General features: G+C 40.2%; 2 protein-coding genes across 2 annotated transcripts in view; both read right to left on the bottom strand.

The window, feature by feature from the left end:
• Window positions 1-499: 499 nt before the first annotated feature.
• On the bottom strand, window positions 500-2,290 carry LOC109472068 (lactadherin-like). Its single transcript, XM_019771643.1, has 4 exons — window positions 2,159-2,290; window positions 1,599-1,765; window positions 873-1,019; window positions 500-667 (listed from the first exon to the last, which is right to left on the bottom strand). Exons 1-4 carry the CDS (start codon window positions 2,235-2,237, stop codon window positions 500-502), a joined length of 561 nt encoding a protein of 186 aa, XP_019627202.1. The 5' UTR covers window positions 2,238-2,290.
• A 14,108-nt stretch (window positions 2,291-16,398) lies between these two features.
• The window catches only part of LOC109472076 (inositol polyphosphate 1-phosphatase-like), a 19,866-nt gene continuing 15,404 nt past the window's right edge, over window positions 16,399-20,860 (bottom strand). Inside the window, exons 3-6 of the mRNA XM_019771649.1 lie at window positions 19,806-20,031; window positions 18,999-19,263; window positions 17,980-18,154; window positions 16,399-17,655 (exon numbers count right to left, since the gene is read on the bottom strand). Of these exons, the coding sequence (XP_019627208.1) occupies window positions 17,085-17,655; window positions 17,980-18,154; window positions 18,999-19,263; window positions 19,806-20,030 (1,236 nt within the window). The 5' untranslated portion in view covers window position 20,031 and the 3' untranslated portion in view covers window positions 16,399-17,084. The remainder of the gene's footprint in view (window positions 17,656-17,979; window positions 18,155-18,998; window positions 19,264-19,805; window positions 20,032-20,860) is intronic.

Here is a 20,860-nt window from a genome sequence, read left to right as displayed (position 1 = left end):
GTAGGGTTAAGCTACCTACATACCAAAAATCACGATAATCCGTCGACCGGTTTTTTTAGTTATCCCCCTCGAAGATTCTTTTAGAAACGGTCCTGCAGTTCCAGAATAAGCCGTTAGGGGGGGGGGTCAAAGGAATGTCACTTCTTTCTTAGCCAAAGAGCTATCTACCATCCAAAATTCGTTACCCTACCATGTCCAGATCACGAGATATCAAAACCGAAAGTTCTGCTGCAGTACCATAGCGATCCACCAGGGGGTTAAAATCATTTTTAGGTCTCATCAACACCCACTCACTTACCTAGCTAAGTTTCATGACAATCCATCTGTAGCTTCGCACACTCACACACACATACACACACATACACACACACACACACACACATACACACACACTCATACACAAACACACACACACACACACATACAAACGCTATGGAAAACATAACTTCCCTGGCGAAGGTAAAAAAACTCAATGAGTCAAGTGCCAATGCAACGACTATCAACTATTCAACAGAAACCCACCGTTGACGCTGCAGCCTAGAACCTCCACCCTCATACTCATATGGTTCTGCCAGGATTGAGGCAGGAAACGCACGTACTGGGCATTAATGGGACTGTCCAGCAGGTTAGTTACAGGGGTGTTCCTGTCGGTGTTGCCTGGAAACACCTAGACATCACAACCACGATAAATAATAGCAGTTTTTTTATTATTATTTTTTTATTCTTGTCAGAATATATTAGCTGAAAGCCGATACAGTTATTGAGGCAAATAGTAGCTAACAGCCGATATGGTTCTTTTTCGTAACGGTTTAGGACGGATTATTTTCTCTGTTTGATCTAGAAAAAAGGGGATATCTTTGCATATAACCTACCTCTTCGGAGCCATCGCGTCTTGCATACGTGATCCAACTAAGACCATCTACACTGTACTGTAGTTTGTAGGAGGTCACCCACTGATCGAGACTATAGCGACCCTGGATGATGGTGCCTGTGACGGTCCCCATTTCTCCTAAATCCACCTGAATGCATAGATGTTCTTCGTTATAGAATGCACGTGAAGTACAAGCCGGGAAAATCTAGATAGCGTACACTGCTTGCTAAAATTAGCCCACATTCTGCACGGTAAGGTACTTTTAGTGCGGCAAAGCTTTCATATTCACATTCTAAACACAACAGATTCGGAGTCATCAACATAGGATATTGTTCGGAAAATGCGAACTTTATCACCTTAGAGAAACAACGAAATTAAAATCATTTGTGGCGCAATAATCCAAACAAAAAAATCTGGGATTTCAATATAGTAAAGTATATAGTTTACTATATATTTTGTGTTAATGAAAAACACATCATCGAATGTAGTATTACCCATACGATTGTATGAGGGAACTTACTGCACTATTACACCATGGTTTCCATACATTCCCGGCGATCGCATGCATTGCACACTCAGTTCATACGGACTCATACCCCTGTCAATCAAACTCAAAACCCAAACTCCACCTACTCACTTTGGAACTCAAGCGTATAAATATAGCGCTAGCATTCTGGAAGTACCAGGTAGAATCGTGGGTATTTACTGAACCAAAATGTCTGCCAACCTGTAGCCATTCCCCGATGGTGTTGGTTCTGACTGCCCAAGCGCCGGCACCAGTAACTTTGTTCAACCGACCGCGGTAGGACTCGTGATTAACACCCCAGGTAGAGGATGCAGTGATGCTGTCATAAGGTATGGCGCCAGATTCCATTCCAATGGGATACGTGCAGTCTGGAAGGACGAGAAAACTATTTTCAGTTTGGTTAAAAAAACAAAGCTCGCCCCTTACTGTGGTCGCCTGTTAAGGCCCTGTCACACATTCAAAAAATAGTACGGTCAAAATGCTTGAAGTACCTAGTACATAATTTTGACACGGAAATTGCAGAGTCGACTGGACGTATGACTAACGTATCCGTGCGTATTTTGCCAAACGTAACGTTTGCCTGGCATACGTGACGTATTGACCAAAAAAGAAAAACGTGGCGTATAGAACTCTAAACGTGACGGTTTTTTCAACGTAATTTTGACAAAGGAAATGATGCTATACACACACAAACCACACACACACCACCACCACCACCACGATACATTATAAACAACAGAAAACTTGTCACAGAAAATTACCTCGAGAGAACACGGCTTCTCCATCGTGTGAGCAGGTGCACGCCGTGCAGGTGCCACCGTTGCCATAGTTACCATCCATGCAGGTGCACACTTTGGGAAGGCTCGGGCCACATGGTGATGTCTCTTGTCCAGTAATCGTCAAGGTGACGACAAACAGAACTTTATATAGAAATATTTATACATTAGACTATATTTTCTTGTGTCATGGATCGCATTGTACATTATAATTTATTTAGTATCGCATTGTTGCGAATAAAATGATAAATAAAGAAAACAACAACAGCCCAAGGCATTACGCATAACATTGTTTGATTTAATTGTCTGAATATGAAATTTTGTGGTTCAGCAATTTTCTGAGCGCTGCTTGTCTAAGAGTCTTTTTCGACTTATTTTTGCAGCTGAAGATAACATGAAATAATGCGGAATATTATTTAAACGTTCAAAGACGACATAAATTCCTGCAAACAACCTATTCATACATTAGGCTAAAAAATCATAAAGTAACACACTTGGTGACGATGCCAATACCCGTGGTTATATAGATTTTCTTATAAATGTAAGTTAAACCTCACGACAAAGTATCAGTTACACTTACCTGTCGCCAATGTCCAAATAATCTTCATGGTACGAATGAGATGCTGCTTGCTGATCATTGCTCTAGTTGAATGAGTAGATAAATTTCTGACAGGCAAAAAAACAATTTTTAATGGTACATCGTAAATATGCAAACGAGATCGGGTCACACCAGTTCACATATTACTGTATTTGGTACTGAGCAATATCGTTAAGCACTATGGTAAAGAAGACAAAATTAATACATAGGTAAAAATTATCCTCTCTGAAATGCATTTGGCATCGATAAGTTTTATGCGGTATTTAAAAACAAGAATGATCATTTAAAATATCGCTATGCGTCTGTTTATTGCCGACCTTGGTCGACGACAAAGAATCTACTACGACGTAAAATCTATGGCAATTTCTTTAGCATGGATAGCCTCGCCATTCATGTGCACAAGGTGTGGTTTTATGTTTTCATGCTGGGATGACTCAAGACATGGAGCTATGTGAGCACATAGAAAACAAAATGCGGAAAACTTGTGAGACACGTTACGGTTGCGAATACAGTATATCAACACAGATCGCCTCCATATTTTAATATCGTGTGCCTTCTGCATTGGTCATATTAAATCAGATGCAGTTCAGTCAGGATACAGAGCAAAATATTGTGACGTCATACATAAAGACAACAACCAAGAAAAATATGGCCAAATTTGACACAATTTCGATTGATATAGAAAGGTACACGTAGCCTAAACCTGGTTAGACTGCTCCTGAACTTTAGCTGACATTGGTCGGCTGGTGTTCGGGGGTAAGGTTGCGGTAAGGTCCTAAATGTATGACTGGGGCTTGATGAGTGACCTACCGAACTAACTTGTGTACATCGGACTACAAGCGTTGTTTAAAGCTATCTAGCAAGGATACAGAACTTGGTTATTGACTTTTATTTTATTATATTTGCAGTTGGATAGGTTATGTCGAGACAAATTGTTTTACGTCATAAATGACCCTGACCTGACCCGGACTGTTGGCTGTCAGCTTGAGTTAGAAATCACCTTGTCAATACCAGGGAACACAGCACTTCTTGAACCATAAGTCCTGCTACTGTTTGGATATCACCATGGAGACAAAATAACATTGAGCCACACCCAATCGTGGTGAGCAATAACAAAAAAGCAGTGACGTACGACTTGCGAATGACTTGGGAAGAAATGGTACTTTGTCACGAAAAACACCCCTCCCAGTCTTTCTCTGTGGCTACTCCATGTTCCAAGCCATTCTGGCATGAAAATAATCAAATCAACACCCAGTACACATAAAATATGAGGGCATCCAGTGTACATACAAAAAAAATCTACCATACAATGTTTACATATTGGATATATTCGCGGTCTTCAATGTATGTCACGAATCACCAGTAAACATTCACTATAATATCCATAAATTATTACCTTAGTTTGTTGTTGAAAACAGAACCATGCAATAAACTAATGGCTGTCGCATGCTTGAAATGCTAAAAAAAAATGAGAGAAGGTGGCTAAAGAAACATCGCGGGATCTAATCTTGAAAGTTCATCTGTGTTGAACTTAAGCTTGATGGTAGAAGTCATTATGCACAAGACTAAACTGTAATGCAAACACCAAAAAAATTGGACTCACCCAAATTTTCGACTGTACAACTCCAGTCTTTGTCAAGGAATGAACAATCCATCGCTTCCGTGACGTCAAGCAGATAACACACGTGACTCCGTGAGCAGTGGACCATTGGTGACAGAAAGTCTGTGGCGCCCCGTGAACAGTGGATCATTTTGGATACGCTAACATCAGTGAAACAGGACGGGTCTCAGCAGGTTAAGATATACCACAAATCCACGCATACTGACCAATAGCTACATGTAAACCTCCATTCTAACCACCCCCTGGGGCATAAACTCTGTGTTATCTGCACCTTATTCCACAGAGCGGAAACGATTATTACTGACCATAAAGTTCTATAAGAGGAGAAACTTTACATTTCAAATGCGCTAAGAAAGGTACCCCACTTAGGCTTTCGACAATGCTAATAGATCCAAACCTGAAAAGACTATAAACTTTAACCAGAATCAGAGCAACAAGGGCACAAACAGGGATCTAGTTGTTGTGCCCTACATGTAAGGCCTGAGTGAGGGGGTCAGGAGGGATTTTTGCCACACACGGGATCAAGACCTGTTTTAGACCACATAGAACTCTCGGGAATACTGGTTTCACCCAAGGACAAGACACCAAAGGAGAGTAAATGTGGGGTAGTTAATACCATATACAGTGTCAAGGACAGAAGTCCAGTGACCCATGTAAAGAAACATATAGTAGTACTGAAAGATCCATGAAGGCTAGGTTTTTAGAACATAAAAGACCTATCTCGACTACTTCGGAAGTCTCACAACATATACATATTGAATCGCCTGGACATTAAGTCTTATTGGGTAAAGAAAGAATCTTGGACAAAGATTCAGACTTTTTCGCACGAGGGATTAAAGAGGCCATTTACATCAGGACATTACAACCATCTCTCAACAAAGTCGGGGGACGCCACAGACTTTCTGCAACCTATGATCCACTGCTTACGGAGTCACGTGCGTTATCTGCGTGACGTCACAGGATTTCTGACAGGCAAAAGCAATTTAATGGTACATCGTAAATATACAAACGAGATCGGGTCACACCAGTTCACATATTACTGCATTTGGTACTGAGCAATATCGTTAAGCACTATGGTAAGGCAAACAAAAATTAATACATAGGTAATAATTATCCTCTCTGAAATGCATATGACAACAATAATGATCATTTAGAATATCTTTGTGCGTCTGTATATTGCCGACCTTGGTCGACGACAAAGAATCTACTCTGACGTAAAATCTATGGCAATTTCTTTAGCATGGATAGACTCGCCATTTATGAGCACAAGGTTTGGTTTTATTTTATCATGCTGGGATGACTCAAGACATGGGGCTATGTAGACACATAGAAAACAAATTGGGCCAAACTTGTGAGACACGTTACGGATACGAATACGTAATATAGTATATGTACTAGTAGTATGTAAAGTACTATATGAATAGAAGTAAATGTAGTATATCAATACAGATAGCCTCCATATGTAAATATCGTGTTCATTCTGCATTGCTCATACTAAATCAGAAGCATTTCAGTCAGGATACAAAGCAAAAATAATGTGACATTGTGACAACCAAAAAAATGACTCAAATTTGACACAAATTCGATTTGATTGATAAAGAAAGGTACACTTAGCCTAAATCGGGTCAGAGTTCTCCCGAACTTTAGATGACCTTGGTTGGTGTTTTGTTGGTAAGGTTGCGTAAAGGTCCTAAATGTACGACCGGGGCTTGAGTGACTTACCAAACCTAACTTGTGTATACTAGCAATTGACTACAAGGCATTTTTTTAAAGCTGTCTAGCAAGGATACAGAACTTGGTCATTGACTTTTATTTTCAAGTAAGTTGTAATATTCGTAGGCCGTTGGATAGATAATGTCGAGAAAAATGTTGTACATCACAAATGACCCCGACCTGCCCCGGACCGTTGGCTGTCAGCTTGAGTTAGAAATCACCTTGTCAATACCAGGGAACACAGCACTTCTTGAACCATAAGTCCTGCTACTGTTTGGGTATCACCATGGAGACGGAATTACACCCAATCGTGGTGAGCAATAACAAAAAAGCAATGACGTACATCTTGTGAATGATTTCGGAAGAAATTGTACCTTGTCACGAAAATCACCCCTCCCAGCCTTTCTTTGTGTCAGCTCTGCTTCATGTTCTGAGCCATTCCGGCATGAAAATGAAACCACACCCAGTAACATAAAATATGAGGGTATCCAATATACATACAACAAAGTCTACCATGCAATGTTTACATATGGGTACATTCTCTAGCTGTCTTCAATGTCACAAATCACCAGTAAAACATACAACTTCCCTCATCAGAGACGGGGGTTGCCACGGTCTTCTTACAATCTATGATCCACTGCTCACGGAGTCACATAACGCTATGTGCGTACTATGGAACACAAAGGGACTGAAGAAATGTTATAACATGTTGATTACAATTAAGGTTTGATGGACTTCGTCAGAAATTGTTTTTGATGCACGTTGAACACTTATTTGTCTGTTGGCAAAAGTTAATGCAAAGTTCCCACAAGTTCATGATCAACTTGTTTTCCAATAGAAAAGTTTATAGTTTTGACTTGGAGAATACACTGAGCACCAGCCTAAATTGCAAATTAGCAGTCAAGATTGTGGCCACATTGTCCTGAACCAGGGGCTGAAACGTCCTGATTGGCTGTAGGCCGAACTGTCCAGGCGGCGAAACATCCAAATTTGAATGTGTTGAGGCCTAAGCTAAAGATGTATTTAACACACAAGTCAGAAGTACAGTACTACAAAACAGCAAGCTAATCACATGACCTTACAAACCAACTGGAAAATCGCCAGTTAATAGAATAGACCGAACTGAGTAGTAATGTATTTCATTAGTAACAAAGGTTCAAACAAACAAACTCTTGTCGTCACGCATAAGATGACCAACTGCTGACAGTGTTAGGTGATTGGTCAATTGAAGGCGGAGGAAGGCTGTAGTCAAAATACTTTTATGCTACCATTTTGTGTCGGAACAAAGTTTTCAGCTCTGTTACTATATTGCTGTAGCAAACAGTTGTATATTTTACTCCAAACTGACTCGTGCCCCCATGTAAGAGTGCATATGTATATAGGTCACATTCGTTGAGGTAATTGTTATATGGGCGTGAGCATGCGTGAAGTGAAGACAGGACGTGTCTGTATTCGCTCTACCAAGTCAACTTTTTAACTGTAATTTTTTAGCGTGTAAACTGTTTCTTCTTCGTCAAATTTTAGCTCGGTTTTTAACTTAAGTGACCAACTCAACGTATATTAAGTTTTTAGGGTAGGAAACTTGCATTTTTGGCGGTATTCACGACGTTTTATAGAATTGCGGGGCCGGTCGTGCCGGCGTGGTCCGGCACTATCTTGTTTTTCTCGTCTCTGGCGGAACGCAGCAACTTTTATGGACAAAATGGCAAGCAAATTACAGAAGAAACATATCACAGGCAAGGGCAAGCAAGACTCCAGAGGTAAGACAAGACTTCCATACATTAGCACTTTGCAAGGGTACCGCTTACCGAAGTAACAGGTTCCTCACTGGCCACATAGTCAGTGTGTAACGCAAACTCTGCCGTCCACGGCTTTAGTGGCCCCTCCCCGCAGGCGGCTGGATGTTGGGCGGCCGGCAACCGTAAAGCGATTTAATCAGGCTATGCTGTACGTAACATGAAGCCAAGGTACCTAGTGGTCATGGGGGATTGAGGCCCGCGCCAACTTTCATCTCAGATAGCCCCTGAACGGCTTGCGGTAGAAACGTCAAATTTTGTGACTTTTCCTAAAATATCTGGGAACAATTTTGTATTAATTAGATAAGTTCCTAATTTTTGCGTTGCCATGGCAACGGGGTTCTGACAGGCAGTTTTTTGAAAAATCATTAATTTTGGTTCCAATATAAAAATTTTCTAGGTTTTATGTTTGATTAAACTTCCTTTTTAACATTAGTAACATCTTATATAATTAAATATAATTTGTATCATTAAATATTCATAATTTATGCTAATTTGATGACGTCATCGGTAAAAATTCAAGATTGCGGACCATATAATTAGCTGTTGTGTAACCATGTTTTATCACTAATTTTTCGTCTCAGTTCCATGTTTTTTCACATAAAACGTCCATATGAGCATCTTTAGTCCATTTGCGTTGCGTTTTGAGGCAATATCTTGAAAAATATGCAATTTTCGAAATTCAAGATTTTCGATCTGAGATGGCCGACAACTTAAGAGCGAATGTCTGTAAGGATCAAACAATGGTGGCAGGGGTCAAAAAATCGATTTGGCTCAAACTTTGCACAATGATAGTACTTGGCCCACAACCCCTCAAAATGGCATTATGACGTCGTTTATATGATTTTTTGGAGTAAAACCGTCAAAAATTGTTTTTCCAGTCAAACTTAACGGAGTACAACCAAACTTTGACAAAAAGTGTCTATGATGAAATATAAATGTCTGCTAATACTTATGTTGCCCTTGGCAACAACACTGACGTCAAAATGACGTCATGCATAATGACGTCATATGACGTAACAATTACACAGAATTTGTTATTATGAATTAATTTCATTACTACATCTTTGAAAATTTGGTGGCCCTACGATAAGTGGTTGTTGAGTTACAGGGGGCGGGCCTCAAAAGACCCCCCCCCCCGTCTGAGCATGCCCAAAAAAGCCCGGTCTGAATAGGGTTAAACATCAAGGAGGTAGACTGTAAGGGGTGGAAATCTATAGGCGGTAGGAATCATCACAGCCGTCTACTCTTGGACTGCCTGGACAACAACCATCTACATCAACATATGTGACCGAGCCCACGATACAGGAACTTGACCTGGTGCTTGACCTGGTCATCAGTAACGAGGAAAGAGTTGGTAGGGGGGATAACTTACAGTCCCGGTCTCGGTAGAGCAGACCACTGCTGCCTGCGGTTTTCTGTTAGCTGTTTCGTGGAGGCTGCACCAGTAGGAGTTGAACAAGAAAGCATTTGCTAAGTGGAAGAAGTCTGGGAAGCAAGCAGATTATTTGAGGTATGTAGGAAAAAGGGACAAGTTAAGAAATCTCACCCGGAAACTATGCAGTAACTTTGAACACAGATTAGTTATGCATATCAAAAACAATCCAAAGGCCTACTGGAGATATGATAGATCACGTCTACAGACAAGACCCAGGGTAGGTAGCTTGACGCAGACAGGCAACACTGAAGCAAAGACAGACAAGGATAAGGCGGAGGGACTAAACAGGTTTTTCAGCAGCGTGTTCGTGAAATGGGGTCACCCGCGGTCATTTATAGTAAACCTGGGTTTTCCGGCCCCTTTTTACATGTGTACCTTCTAACAGAAAAAATCCACCTTTTGACAAATATAAACCATTTCCTGGACAACTACATATCTGCCTTTATTTTGTAGTGGGCTGGAACATGAAACGAAGCTACTGCCGTTATCGTGGGTGACCTTGAATATCGCAATGCTTGTACTCGTCAGCCTAAATAAACACTAGTCATATTCATGCCGTATGACATGCGTCCAAAACTCGTTTAAGATTGGAAGCATGGAGAGTCCAACATATGTCATTGACGGCTTAAAATGACCGTAATGGGTTTGTCCAGAATTAGGGATTTTCGAAAACGGACCTTGATTTCGAATTATGAGCAATTGAGTGCAAAAAATGTAAAAAAATGCCGTTTTTTCACATTTATGTCGACAAAAACTATACTTAAAATCAGAAATTAAAAAATTCCTAAGACACGATTTTTGATCTTATTCCTAGTCGTCGAAAAATATAAAAATCGGGGATTTTGGGTAACATACGTTGGCAATCTTAAACGGTGTTTGCCTAAAAACATGACTCGGACTGTCTCGGACTGGCACTCCAAATCCCGAAAAAAAAAATCATCTTTCAGAGCGAGATTTTAAAAACTTAGTAATTTAACGTAAACAACTAACATTAAACCTATGTAAAGACGATAATTTCATTTTATTCTGACGGAATTTACCCTTCAATACTATTTGTTTATTTTCAAGTGGTTTACGGGTAGTCCAAAACAGGCCAAACTTTCGTCTTGTAACCTGATACGTTTTCGAACCCCCCTAACCCTAACCCCCAATGGGAAAGAATACCGTAGTGACGGACCGCCGTGGACGCCTTAGTGGACTTCTTGGTTGTAAACAGGCATTTCACTGGCAGGTCATGTGTCACCCAGCTTCTGGTGATCATGGAGGAGTGGACAAAGGCCCTGGAAGATGGTCACCCGCTGGACGTGGTCTTCCTCGACTTCCAGAAGGCGTTCGACTCCGTTCCCCACCAGCGTCTTCTTCGCAAACTACGTTCCTACGGAGTATGTGGTACACTGTGGCCCTATGAGGACTTCTTAGCAAACAGGAGGCAGAGGGTGGTACTCAACGAGGAAGTGTCTACATGGACAGACGTAATGAGCGGGATACCACAAGGGAGTGTGCTGGGACCGGTGATTTTTGTCGTGTTCATCAACGACTTACCTGAGGGGGTGTCTAGCGGGATAAAGAGTTTTGCTGACGACAGCAAGATCTACCATACTGTGGCGACAGCTAGGGGAAGGAACAGCTTACAACAAGATCTGGACGAAGCACTCAATCGGTCTGCTAAATGGCAGTTGCCATTCAACTCCGACAAGTGCAAGGTGCTGCATCTTGGGAAGCAGAACACCTAGGCTACGTACACACTATGATCCCAAGAGATCCAGGAAACAGCAAAAGAAAAGGACTTGGGGGTGTTAATGGACAGTAGACTAACCTTTCACGCAAACACTGCAGCGGCAGCAAGGAAGGCTAACAGGATGCTGGGGATAATCAAGAGAGCCTTTCATCACCTCGACTCCAAGACAATACCATTACTTAACAAGTCCTTGGTTCGTCCTCACCTTGAGTACGCTAACGTAATCATAGTGGGGGCCTCATTTCCGGTTAGACCAGCAGAAATTGGAGAAGGTACAAAGAACTCCCTCTGAACCTCAGGGATCTACCCTACCAGGAGAGACTGGGGGCCTTAGGTTTTCCCTCCCTTCAGTACCGGAGACGTAGAGGGGATATGATCCAGTTGTGGGATTGGATGATTGGAGGGAATCCAGCTCCAAACCTTCTTCACAAAACGCACTGAAGGACCTACAAGATGGCACAACTGTAAACCTGAAGTCCCCTTTAATAGCCAGAGGAAGGGTCAGAAGGTAGACCTTTAGTGTCAGAGTTTTTAGTGACTGGAATACTCTGTCACATGTACAGTCCGTAGTCGACTCAAAAACAGTGAACGAGTTTAAGACACGGTTAGACAAACATTGGGAGAGTATGAAATAACAGCACTTGGGTAAAGTTAGAGACCGGGATTACTACAGGCGGTGCCTAATTATAATCATCCCGGTATCAAGTATCAAGGTTACCTACAACCCCTCCCTGCTACATTTATGGCAGTCCCTTCGTGCTGTATCTGCCTATCCACCAGTTTCCCATCCCCAGAATGCAACGCGAAAACGCGGGGGTAACCCTCATTTGCATAGGGCTGGAAGGCATCGGAATGATCCTGTTGACGTTAAATAGCTTGCTTTTCACCGTGTTTTGAGATGTTGGGGCATTTTATACTCAACATTAATTAAATTACTATGGGCCGAATCTGACAACAAATAGAGAATGAAGTTGTTCTTTTCCACATGGAACATGTGGTTTGTAACGTTACAGCATCAGTATAGCGTTACCACTATAACGTTACAAACCACATCTTCCAAAAAGTTCATTCTCTATTTGTTTTCAGATTCAACCCATAGAAATGTAATTAATGTTGAACATAAAATGCCCCGACACCTCAAAACATTTTCAAATTTTGAGGTCATAAACCTTGTTAAACGAGAATTGAGGCGACAAATATGATATCACAGGTCTTTGATTCTTGTATTCAACAGTATTACCTGTCCTGGAAGATGTGTATGTACCTGGAACAATTGTAGCAAAACAGCTTGTCATATCATCAATTGGGCAACTATGCAGAAAAGTATTCCAAGTCCTGCCTACTAGTAAGCTATTACATTATCATGTCAATTCAGTGATGCTATCATTGTTGTTTGAACAATTCATTTTGAGCATTTTTACGCTTCACAGGACAAGCTAGGTGAACTTGTCTTTGTGGAGCTTCCTGAAGTCGGAGCAGAATTAAGCAAAGGAGGTGAGTAGAAAGATAAACACTGCAGACTGGGGGCCTGAGTCAAACTAACATGTCTTTTTGTGCCATTTGACATAGATGGTGGAAGTTTCCTTGTTCCTATAAAAATGAGCCTCCTCTGAAATGATTTGCATTGTATGGTCATAATATTGATTACAATTGATCACATGTGCCAGTTAGTTTACCAGTACTGACACTAGTGACAGTAGTACAAAAGGTATATCGTCCAATGTCTCTATTAAATGATAGCGGGAGCGCCCTATTTACTCTTGGTGTGTTGGAATAAAGTTTTAACATCGTTACTTACAACACAGATGAACTTCCATGATAATTGAAGATTTGCACATTGTTGTCTGTACTAAGATTTCAGGTAAGTTAAGTTGTGGGCAGCTTAAGGAAATATGGCAATTTGTTAACACCCGTCAAGCAAGTGTGTCTAAATTCAGATAAGTCCAGCTCTTACTCGATCTTAAAAAACAAAAAAGATATTTGTGCTATGTTCCATCCTGAAGTTCTTTTTGCCTTGCAGACAGGTGTGTCGTGATGAAAAGTGTGATAGCAGCGAGTGACCTGCACGCCCCTGTCAGCGGGGAGTGTGTAGAAGTGAACATGGCATTGGATCCTAGCATCGTCAGTTCCTCCCCCTATGATGAAGGTCAGATCAAAACATACAGCAATGTTGAACAAATGACTTAACACAAAGAGTATGGTAAAATAACAGACTCTTCATTTTCATTTCTTCACTTTTCCTTCTTTTGTCTTTGAAATTGATTTTGGCATTCTATGGAACTGGTATCGGTTAGTTTACGGTTAGCTGCCGCCACGGCCATGTGAATGGTGATAGCCTCTGATGTAAATAATGTAGCCTCTTTCGCCCCTCTCAGGAAGCAGTCTTGTACAGTGTCCAGCATTCTTATAGTGTCCAATGTAAACAGAATGCCCAGGTGACTCTATGTAGACTTGTTGTGAAACTTCTGAAACTAACATTGAATCCTGTTTCACCGTTCCAGGCTGGATACTAAAGATGAAGCTGTCCAACCCAGAAGAGTTGGACGACATAATGGATGAAGAAGCATACAAGGCGTACGTGAAGGCGGAGGATCAGAACGGGTAGACCCCCAGCTCTACGCTTCTGGTCTACGCAGCTAGTCTTCTGCTATTAGGCCTGTCTATCTTGGGGGAGGGTGTGGTGGAGTAAATAGTCGGGCAGCTACAGGGGGTCCCAGAAAAAAAAGTCTACCCAACTTTTTGTAGGGTTATTGTTGCCCCCTGGTGTAGTGCATCAAAAAGTAAGTTTTCTGTAAAATACAACTAAATTGTTTCCATTGATACCCTCACGACATGATTATTTCATTTTTCATTTTTATTTATTTATACAGGTTAGCATATCGCCATTTTGGCGCTTTTCAAAGCTCCCTGTGTCATACATAACATAACATAACATAACATAACATAACATAACATAACATAACATAACATAACATAACATAACATAACATAATAAAAGGTAACTTAAGTACAATCAAAGGGCAGTTATGATGAAAGAAACGAAAACAGACTAATAAATTACAGAAAACATACTAAATAAATATGACATGATATAAATGATAATGAAACTGAATTTGCATATCAATGTCTAAAAGCAAAATTAATCAAAGAAATCATATTAACTGCTGAGTGAAGAAAATGTGGTCTTAAAGACACTGAGTGTTCTAACTTGCATTTCTGACATGAGGAGGAAGTGAGTTCCAGAGGACCGGAAAAAGAAAGCGATCTCCTTTTGTACTGCAAGCGAGCTTTTGGTAGCTGGAGTCCCCCCCTGTGTGCTTAGTCGGGTCATGGTCTACCTCCATGGTCGGGTGTTGTGGGTGTGGGTACTGGCAGATGTTGTGAATAGTTGAGAAATGTGTGGAGGTGACATTCCATTTAGTGCCTTGAACATATTGAACAGATTACAGCTTTTTATCACAGTTACTGTATTATTGTCAGAATTGTGAACTGATTGCAAAAATTTGTCGAAAAGTGGGTGGCAAAGAATATTACTAATGTTATCTTGAAAGTTCATCTGTGCTGGTAGAGGTCATTATGAAGCAAGTTTAAACTGTAATTTCGAGCACAAGAAATTGGACTTACCCAAATTTTTAAAAGTTCTAACTTCAGGAATGAGCAGCCCGCCACTTCCATTATGTCATGTGGATCGCTCATTCCTTGACAAAGACTGGAGTTGTACAGTCAAAAATTTTATTAATTCCAATTTTTGGCATCGGAAATTACAGTTTACACTTTCTTCATAACAGAACTTATGCTTTGAGTGAAGAGAGAGAATTTTGCCACATTCCTGTTTGTTGTATGCCTTTTCTGTATACCCCACCAACACACTAGTATAAGGGGTAGAAAAATGGTAGGTGAAACATCAGATTCAATAGATACCAATCATGCAAACGGTGACCTAATTTGCATATGTTATGTTAAAATATAGATGTCGTTTAATCAAATAAATAAAATGAAATGTAAACAAAGACTGAATGTTAATCATTTTATTATGCATCAAACATTAGTTTTATGTTCTCTATTACATTTTGTACTTTACTTGCACTTTCTTTGACACTGCCCGTACAATTATCGCATGATTTTACAATAAAAGCTATGTAAATACTATAAACAGATAAAGGTTAATTGTAAAAGTACCATTAATTGATATCTCATGAAGAGTTTGAACATCAATAAACTACAGTTTCCCCTACACACAATACAGACAAGTCCATACATTTGTACATTCCTATGATACATGTACTTAGTATACACGGATTACCCATCAATATCAAAATAGTATCATAATGGTAGTCTTACTCTGTCCTACTCTAACTTTCGAATTTTCAAGAGTTACATGTACATGTAACGTTACTTAGTACTCTTACTGTATTGATTAAAGACTGAAAGGTGCGGATATCTAGCTGACCTTATACATTTGTAACTAAACAGTATATATTTGTTATACAAAGATAAATACAGTATAGTAACTGTTATATATAATACATAATACATATATTATATGCAAGTATATACTAAGTACATAATAAAACAGATAGTCCATCATCATTATAACAGTAACCTGTTTGACCAAGTAATTGTGAGGAGGCAACTGGTGGCTCAATATAGAACATTGTCTGGGAGGGACTTGGTCTTTCCCTTCTTGGGGCACAGCAAGTAATTATGGATGACATCGGTGCGCATTAATTCTCGCCTGATTTTGGAAAAAAAAACAAGAAATTTTGTTGTCCTCTGACAGTGGTCAACATGCCGAAAATGGGCAAAGTTGCCATGCCAGTACGTGGATGAAAGATTAATATGAAGAGAAGACAAGACAAGGCTCTTGTCTTTAACTTTGATGCAGTGACGTATTTTATTCCTTTTATTGTGATGCTGGTTGTGATGTTCCCATTTGATCAAAACCTGAAATGTACTGTACCAAATTTTGTACAATGATTGGAAAGTTTATTTTTCAAAGTTGTTTCAGTGAGAAATGGAGGTATTTATTTAATAGTTGACAGTAAACTTGGCACAATATAGGTATCATTTCTTGTTTAACAAGGTTTATTTGAAAATTTAGGAGTCTTGTTTTTTGGCTCACCTTCTTTTTTGCTCTATCGCATTAGAGCTGGAGTCTGCAGAGGATGTCATCCATAAAATTTACTTGCTGTGGCCTTGCTTTCCCTCAACCAGTTAGCTGCAGGCTCTACAAGTCATTTTCGTTTAATTTTTTGCTCACATTTTAATTTTTACCATGTGCATTTTTCAGACATATCAGTTCTAATTGTACTTGCTTTTTTCTTCTGAACTGCCTACAAGAACCTGAGAATACTCAAAACTCATATGCCTTCAGAAAAATGCACATTTTAGAAAGTTTATAACTATAAGTCCTGGAAAGGCCTGCTACGAAGGCTTCCAACCAGTCTGGTAATGCCATAATGCCCATCAACAACATACAGAGTATGATGACATTGAGGAAACTTTTAGCCTGCTTTCAGTTCAAGGTACATCCCATGTAAGGAGCAACGTTAAACAGTGTTTGTCAATTTTAACTAGTTATTCATAGTCTTGGGTTAACATAGCAATTATGGTACTAAATTAAGTATCTGGCAATTGTATCATCCAACATCATTGGTCCCATTTACAGTTTATCTGGACCCTTTACTTTTGTGGGACAATGCTTCAAAAATCCATAATTCACTTAAAACAGTCGACAATATTGTATGTCTAAAATAAACAGCTTAAAAATTTCTGCAAATGAAAAACTAAAATATTGTAAAATCTCCATTAATAACTTTCCTTCCTGGCATTAAAGTGTCACAGAAATTACTTTTTAGACTAGTTGACAAAGAATTCCAAACTAGAACAGACTAGGTGACTACACAAAGGCATGCATGTACATTGTACTCTTTTCATTGACTGTGATTTCAGGATAATGTAAATATGTATTTCAGTCCAGCTTTTACATGTACTGCAATGCCCTAATCTAATGTAATGAACAAAGGGCTTTTGGTACATTAAGAGCATGGCCTGGTGACCTGTACGCTAACAACCCTCCCATGTTCCCCCATGTTGTCGTACCTGAATCTGGTTGGTTGTATTTAATTTGCAACTGTTTTAAGTCCACTTCTCCAGTCTCTGGTTTAAACAACTTTACTGTTGCCTCCAGGTCCACCATGCCCCCGCCTAGTGCCCTGAGGATGGCATGAGGCCCACATGTGTCCCATTTGTATGTGGATGATTTAGTCAGCACATAGGCGTCCACTAAATTGTCTATCACACACAGCATTTTGTACCCTGCACCATTAGCATAACATAGTCTGTACCCAGCCTTACTGAGGAGAGACTTAATGTCATCTGACTCACTCTCACTCAGCACCACTGAAGGAACCCTGCCCGACTCTGATTGGTGGGACTGTTCTGTTGTCACGGCAACCCTGTCTGCCTCTGATTGGTTGGGCTGTTCTGTTGTCATGGTAACAGTGGAGTCAGCATCCATGAGAGAGTGGCAGTGATACCCGTTGTAGCACACGCCCCACAGGTGTCTGCTCCTCCACCTGTGAACATGGAACATTGAGAGTCAATCTTTAATAAGATGGTTGTATCAAATGCTAATTGATAACTTTATTCCAACACAAAGGGTACACAAGCCAGGATCAAATTTTCAATGACAACTGTCGCCTTTCTCTGGACATTCAAGTAATGACTCAGAACTTAAATCTGCAAGAGTAACCGACACATAAATGTGTACAATGTGTACTACATGTATACACATTGTACTTGGTACATGTAATGGAGATTTGTCAAATAAACAAACAAATAAACAAACCAGAGCCCCATTCAGCACCCGACCCCCACCTGGCACCCACTCAGGGTCTCACCTCAGAGTTTCTTGGTCCTTATAGGCAAATGGTTGATTGACGACTCCCATCACAGGCAGCCCTGATTGCCGATCAAAAGCACCAATGAGAACGGTGCAGCACTGCAGGCCGCGGTGAAACACACCGTCTGTCGCTGTCTCATCCTCCGCACCACGGATGTACTCTGCTGTAGAGTCTGGGGAGGACAAGATATCAGTTCAGTGGCCAGTGTTAATGTTGTCAGGCAGTCTAGAGTAACAGTGAGTGAAGGTCACTACTTTACACCCTATACACAATTACTTCCTCCTTCTACCCTATAATTATGTTAGCAAGTAGAAATGGTCTGAATAAGACTGCACACAACAAAATACATGTACAACAACTGCAACATAAATTTTGTATTCAAAGACAATCAAATTCTAGTAGTAACTGTAACAATAACTGAACAACTGGATAAATTACAAATTATTTCCTGACGTTTTGAGTGATATGCTTCACTCTTACTCAGGATCACTGAAGTGCTTACTAATAACAAAATCACATCAATGTAACATACAATAATGTAATATTAATCAGTATTTTTGTTAATAATTGTACAATGTAAATTTAGGGTTACTAACATGTAAGATTAAATTTCTTAGAGTGAAATAGTGAAATTCATTTTTGAGGTTTAATTATTTGGTTAGTAGCCTGTTATAAGTTTCTGAAGACCACAGATGATTCATTGATAGCTTGATAAGTCTTGTTTTGGACAATGTCAATTCTTTTTACTATGTTATGTAGTGTCAGTGAATGAGTGTTCAATGGTATAAAAGTGAATGTAGTAAAGTGAAATTAAAGCTAAAAGTGGACTTGACTTGCCAACTTCTACATGTAATAGCTTCTTTTCATCAGAACTGTTTCAGAGAAAAAGTAACAACTGTGTACCGGGGCATGAAGTAATGGTACAAAATCTAAAAAATAGTATCTGATGCTGCTATGGATAGAATATGTATTACATGATCCTGCCTTTCCTTGTCCCATCCCTCCTGAAGTCTTACCAATAGGGTCAATCCATATTCCTAATGACTCCACAGGGATGTCATTTGCTGCAGCTGTCAATCTCTGGTCTGTCTCCATGGTAACCTCCCAGTGCACTGCCTCAGCCAATAGCATCGCAGCATGTTGATTCCCATCCAGTACAGTACAGAGCAGGTCTGAAGTCTGCTGCAGGGAGGGCTGCACCTCCACTGTGATGGTCTCTCCCAGCTGGTTGGTGAAGGTGTTGTCCTCTTCACCATGGATGTGGCCAATGATGGAAGGGAACTGGAGAGGCACCAGGAAGCAAGAGTTCAGAGATCACATACCTCCACAAGACAAGTTCTTGTAAATTTTGTTCTTTTGTTTTGTCTCGTTGGTTTTGGAAATAAATAATAAAATTGGTCTTTTTGCCTCTCTACTCAAGATACATCTACACTCATATAATTTGGCAGAATTCCATTCTAACATTTCATTAATAATCATGCAAATAAACCACATTTGCACAATCTATGCATAGTAATGCACAAACTTACACATACCATTTACAAGTAATGAATCAAACCATCTTGAAGTTCATATCATTTATGCACAGTAGGAAGCTATTTGCATAATTGGGTAACCATTAGCCATAAATGTAAATTACATAATAATACATATAAAATTACATATATTGCTGTTACAGTCCTAATATTATCAAACATTCAAATAAAAGAATTTCCTGTGGGAGTACTAGTGCCTTTTTTTTACATTGTACATGTCAAAATTCCATCTTGAATGTGTTATTGTTCCTAAGCATGGGACAGTAGAGGATTAGAAGATTTGCCCACCTGTTTGCCGAGGTTATGTTTCACCATCTCCTGTATCAAAACATCTGCCAGGGTTTTAAAGTCCTGTTGGAAACGTTTGTTCTTGGCTGTTCCCGTCTTTTCCTCCACCAGAAGCTCAAACAGAGCATGCTCAGAGCGGATGGTTCTAGCCAGGTGAGCAGCTTTCTCTGACAGACGGATCAGACTGGTGAGGATGTCCGCCATGGTAACAGTCGTATCAGTCATCCTGTAGTCAAGGAAACAGGCATGTCAACATGGCAGACATGGATCAGACTGGTGAGGATGTCCGCCATAGTAACAGTCGTGTCAGTCATCCTGTAGTCAAGGAAACAGGCATGTCAACATGGCAGACAGACGGATCAGACTGGTGAAAATGTCTGCCATGGTAACAGTTGTGTTAGTCATCCTGTAGTCAAGGAAACAGGCATGTCAACATGGCAGACAGATGGATCAGACCGGTGAGGATGTCCGCCATGGTAACAGTTGTGTCAGTCATCCTGTAGTCAAGGAAACAGGCATGTCAACATGGCAGACAGACGGATCAGACTGGTGAGGATGTCTGCCATGGTAACAGTTGTGTCAGTCATCCTGTCAAGGAAACAGGCATGTCAACATGGAAAATGTGACTGTAGTGTTCCCTTACCACACTCTGAAAGACATTATGTCATGTAACTCAAGAAGGGGCTGACAGATCATCATGATTTTTAGGGTCCAATGTACATGTAAATAGTAAGTGTTTTAACAACTCAACCTACACGTATGTTCCAACAACTTTAACCTTTTTAAACTCCATACAGTCAGTTGTACATGTACCAGGGGTGTTGGAACATTATCTGTCTTCAATGTGTACTTGAAACACTGTCAGAGTTGACCCCTGAAAAAGATTAAAGTATTTGGAAGAACCTTCCAGTTGAAATACAATGAACTAGAAGCTACATGTGTTAAGTTACACCGTAGATATTGTCTACTATATCCTGCATGTTGATCCAGTAAAGGTAACCTATATAGATCACATTTATATCATACCCGGGCCGTGATAACGTTCGATAACGGGT

This window comes from Branchiostoma belcheri, unplaced genomic scaffold (assembly GCF_001625305.1).
Source record: "Branchiostoma belcheri isolate BF01 breed outbred unplaced genomic scaffold, Haploidv18h27 scaffold265, whole genome shotgun sequence".
Classification (NCBI taxonomy): Eukaryota; Metazoa; Chordata; class Leptocardii; order Amphioxiformes; family Branchiostomatidae; genus Branchiostoma; species Branchiostoma belcheri.
The sequence above is the reverse complement of the archived record's forward strand: the minus strand, read 5'-3'. Positions and strand labels throughout refer to the sequence as shown.

Coding starts and splice junctions, on each gene's coding strand:
- LOC109472068 (XM_019771643.1), bottom strand. CDS start 2,237: ATGGATGGTAACTATGGCAACGGTGGCACCTGCACGGCGTGCACCTGC. Junction 1,766..2,158: donor AGAAGCCGTGTTCTCTCGAG/GTAATTTTCTGT, acceptor TCGTCCTTCCAG/ACTGCACGTATCCCATTGGA. Junction 668..872: donor GACGCGATGGCTCCGAAGAG/GTAGGTTATATG, acceptor TGTGATGTCTAG/GTGTTTCCAGGCAACACCGA.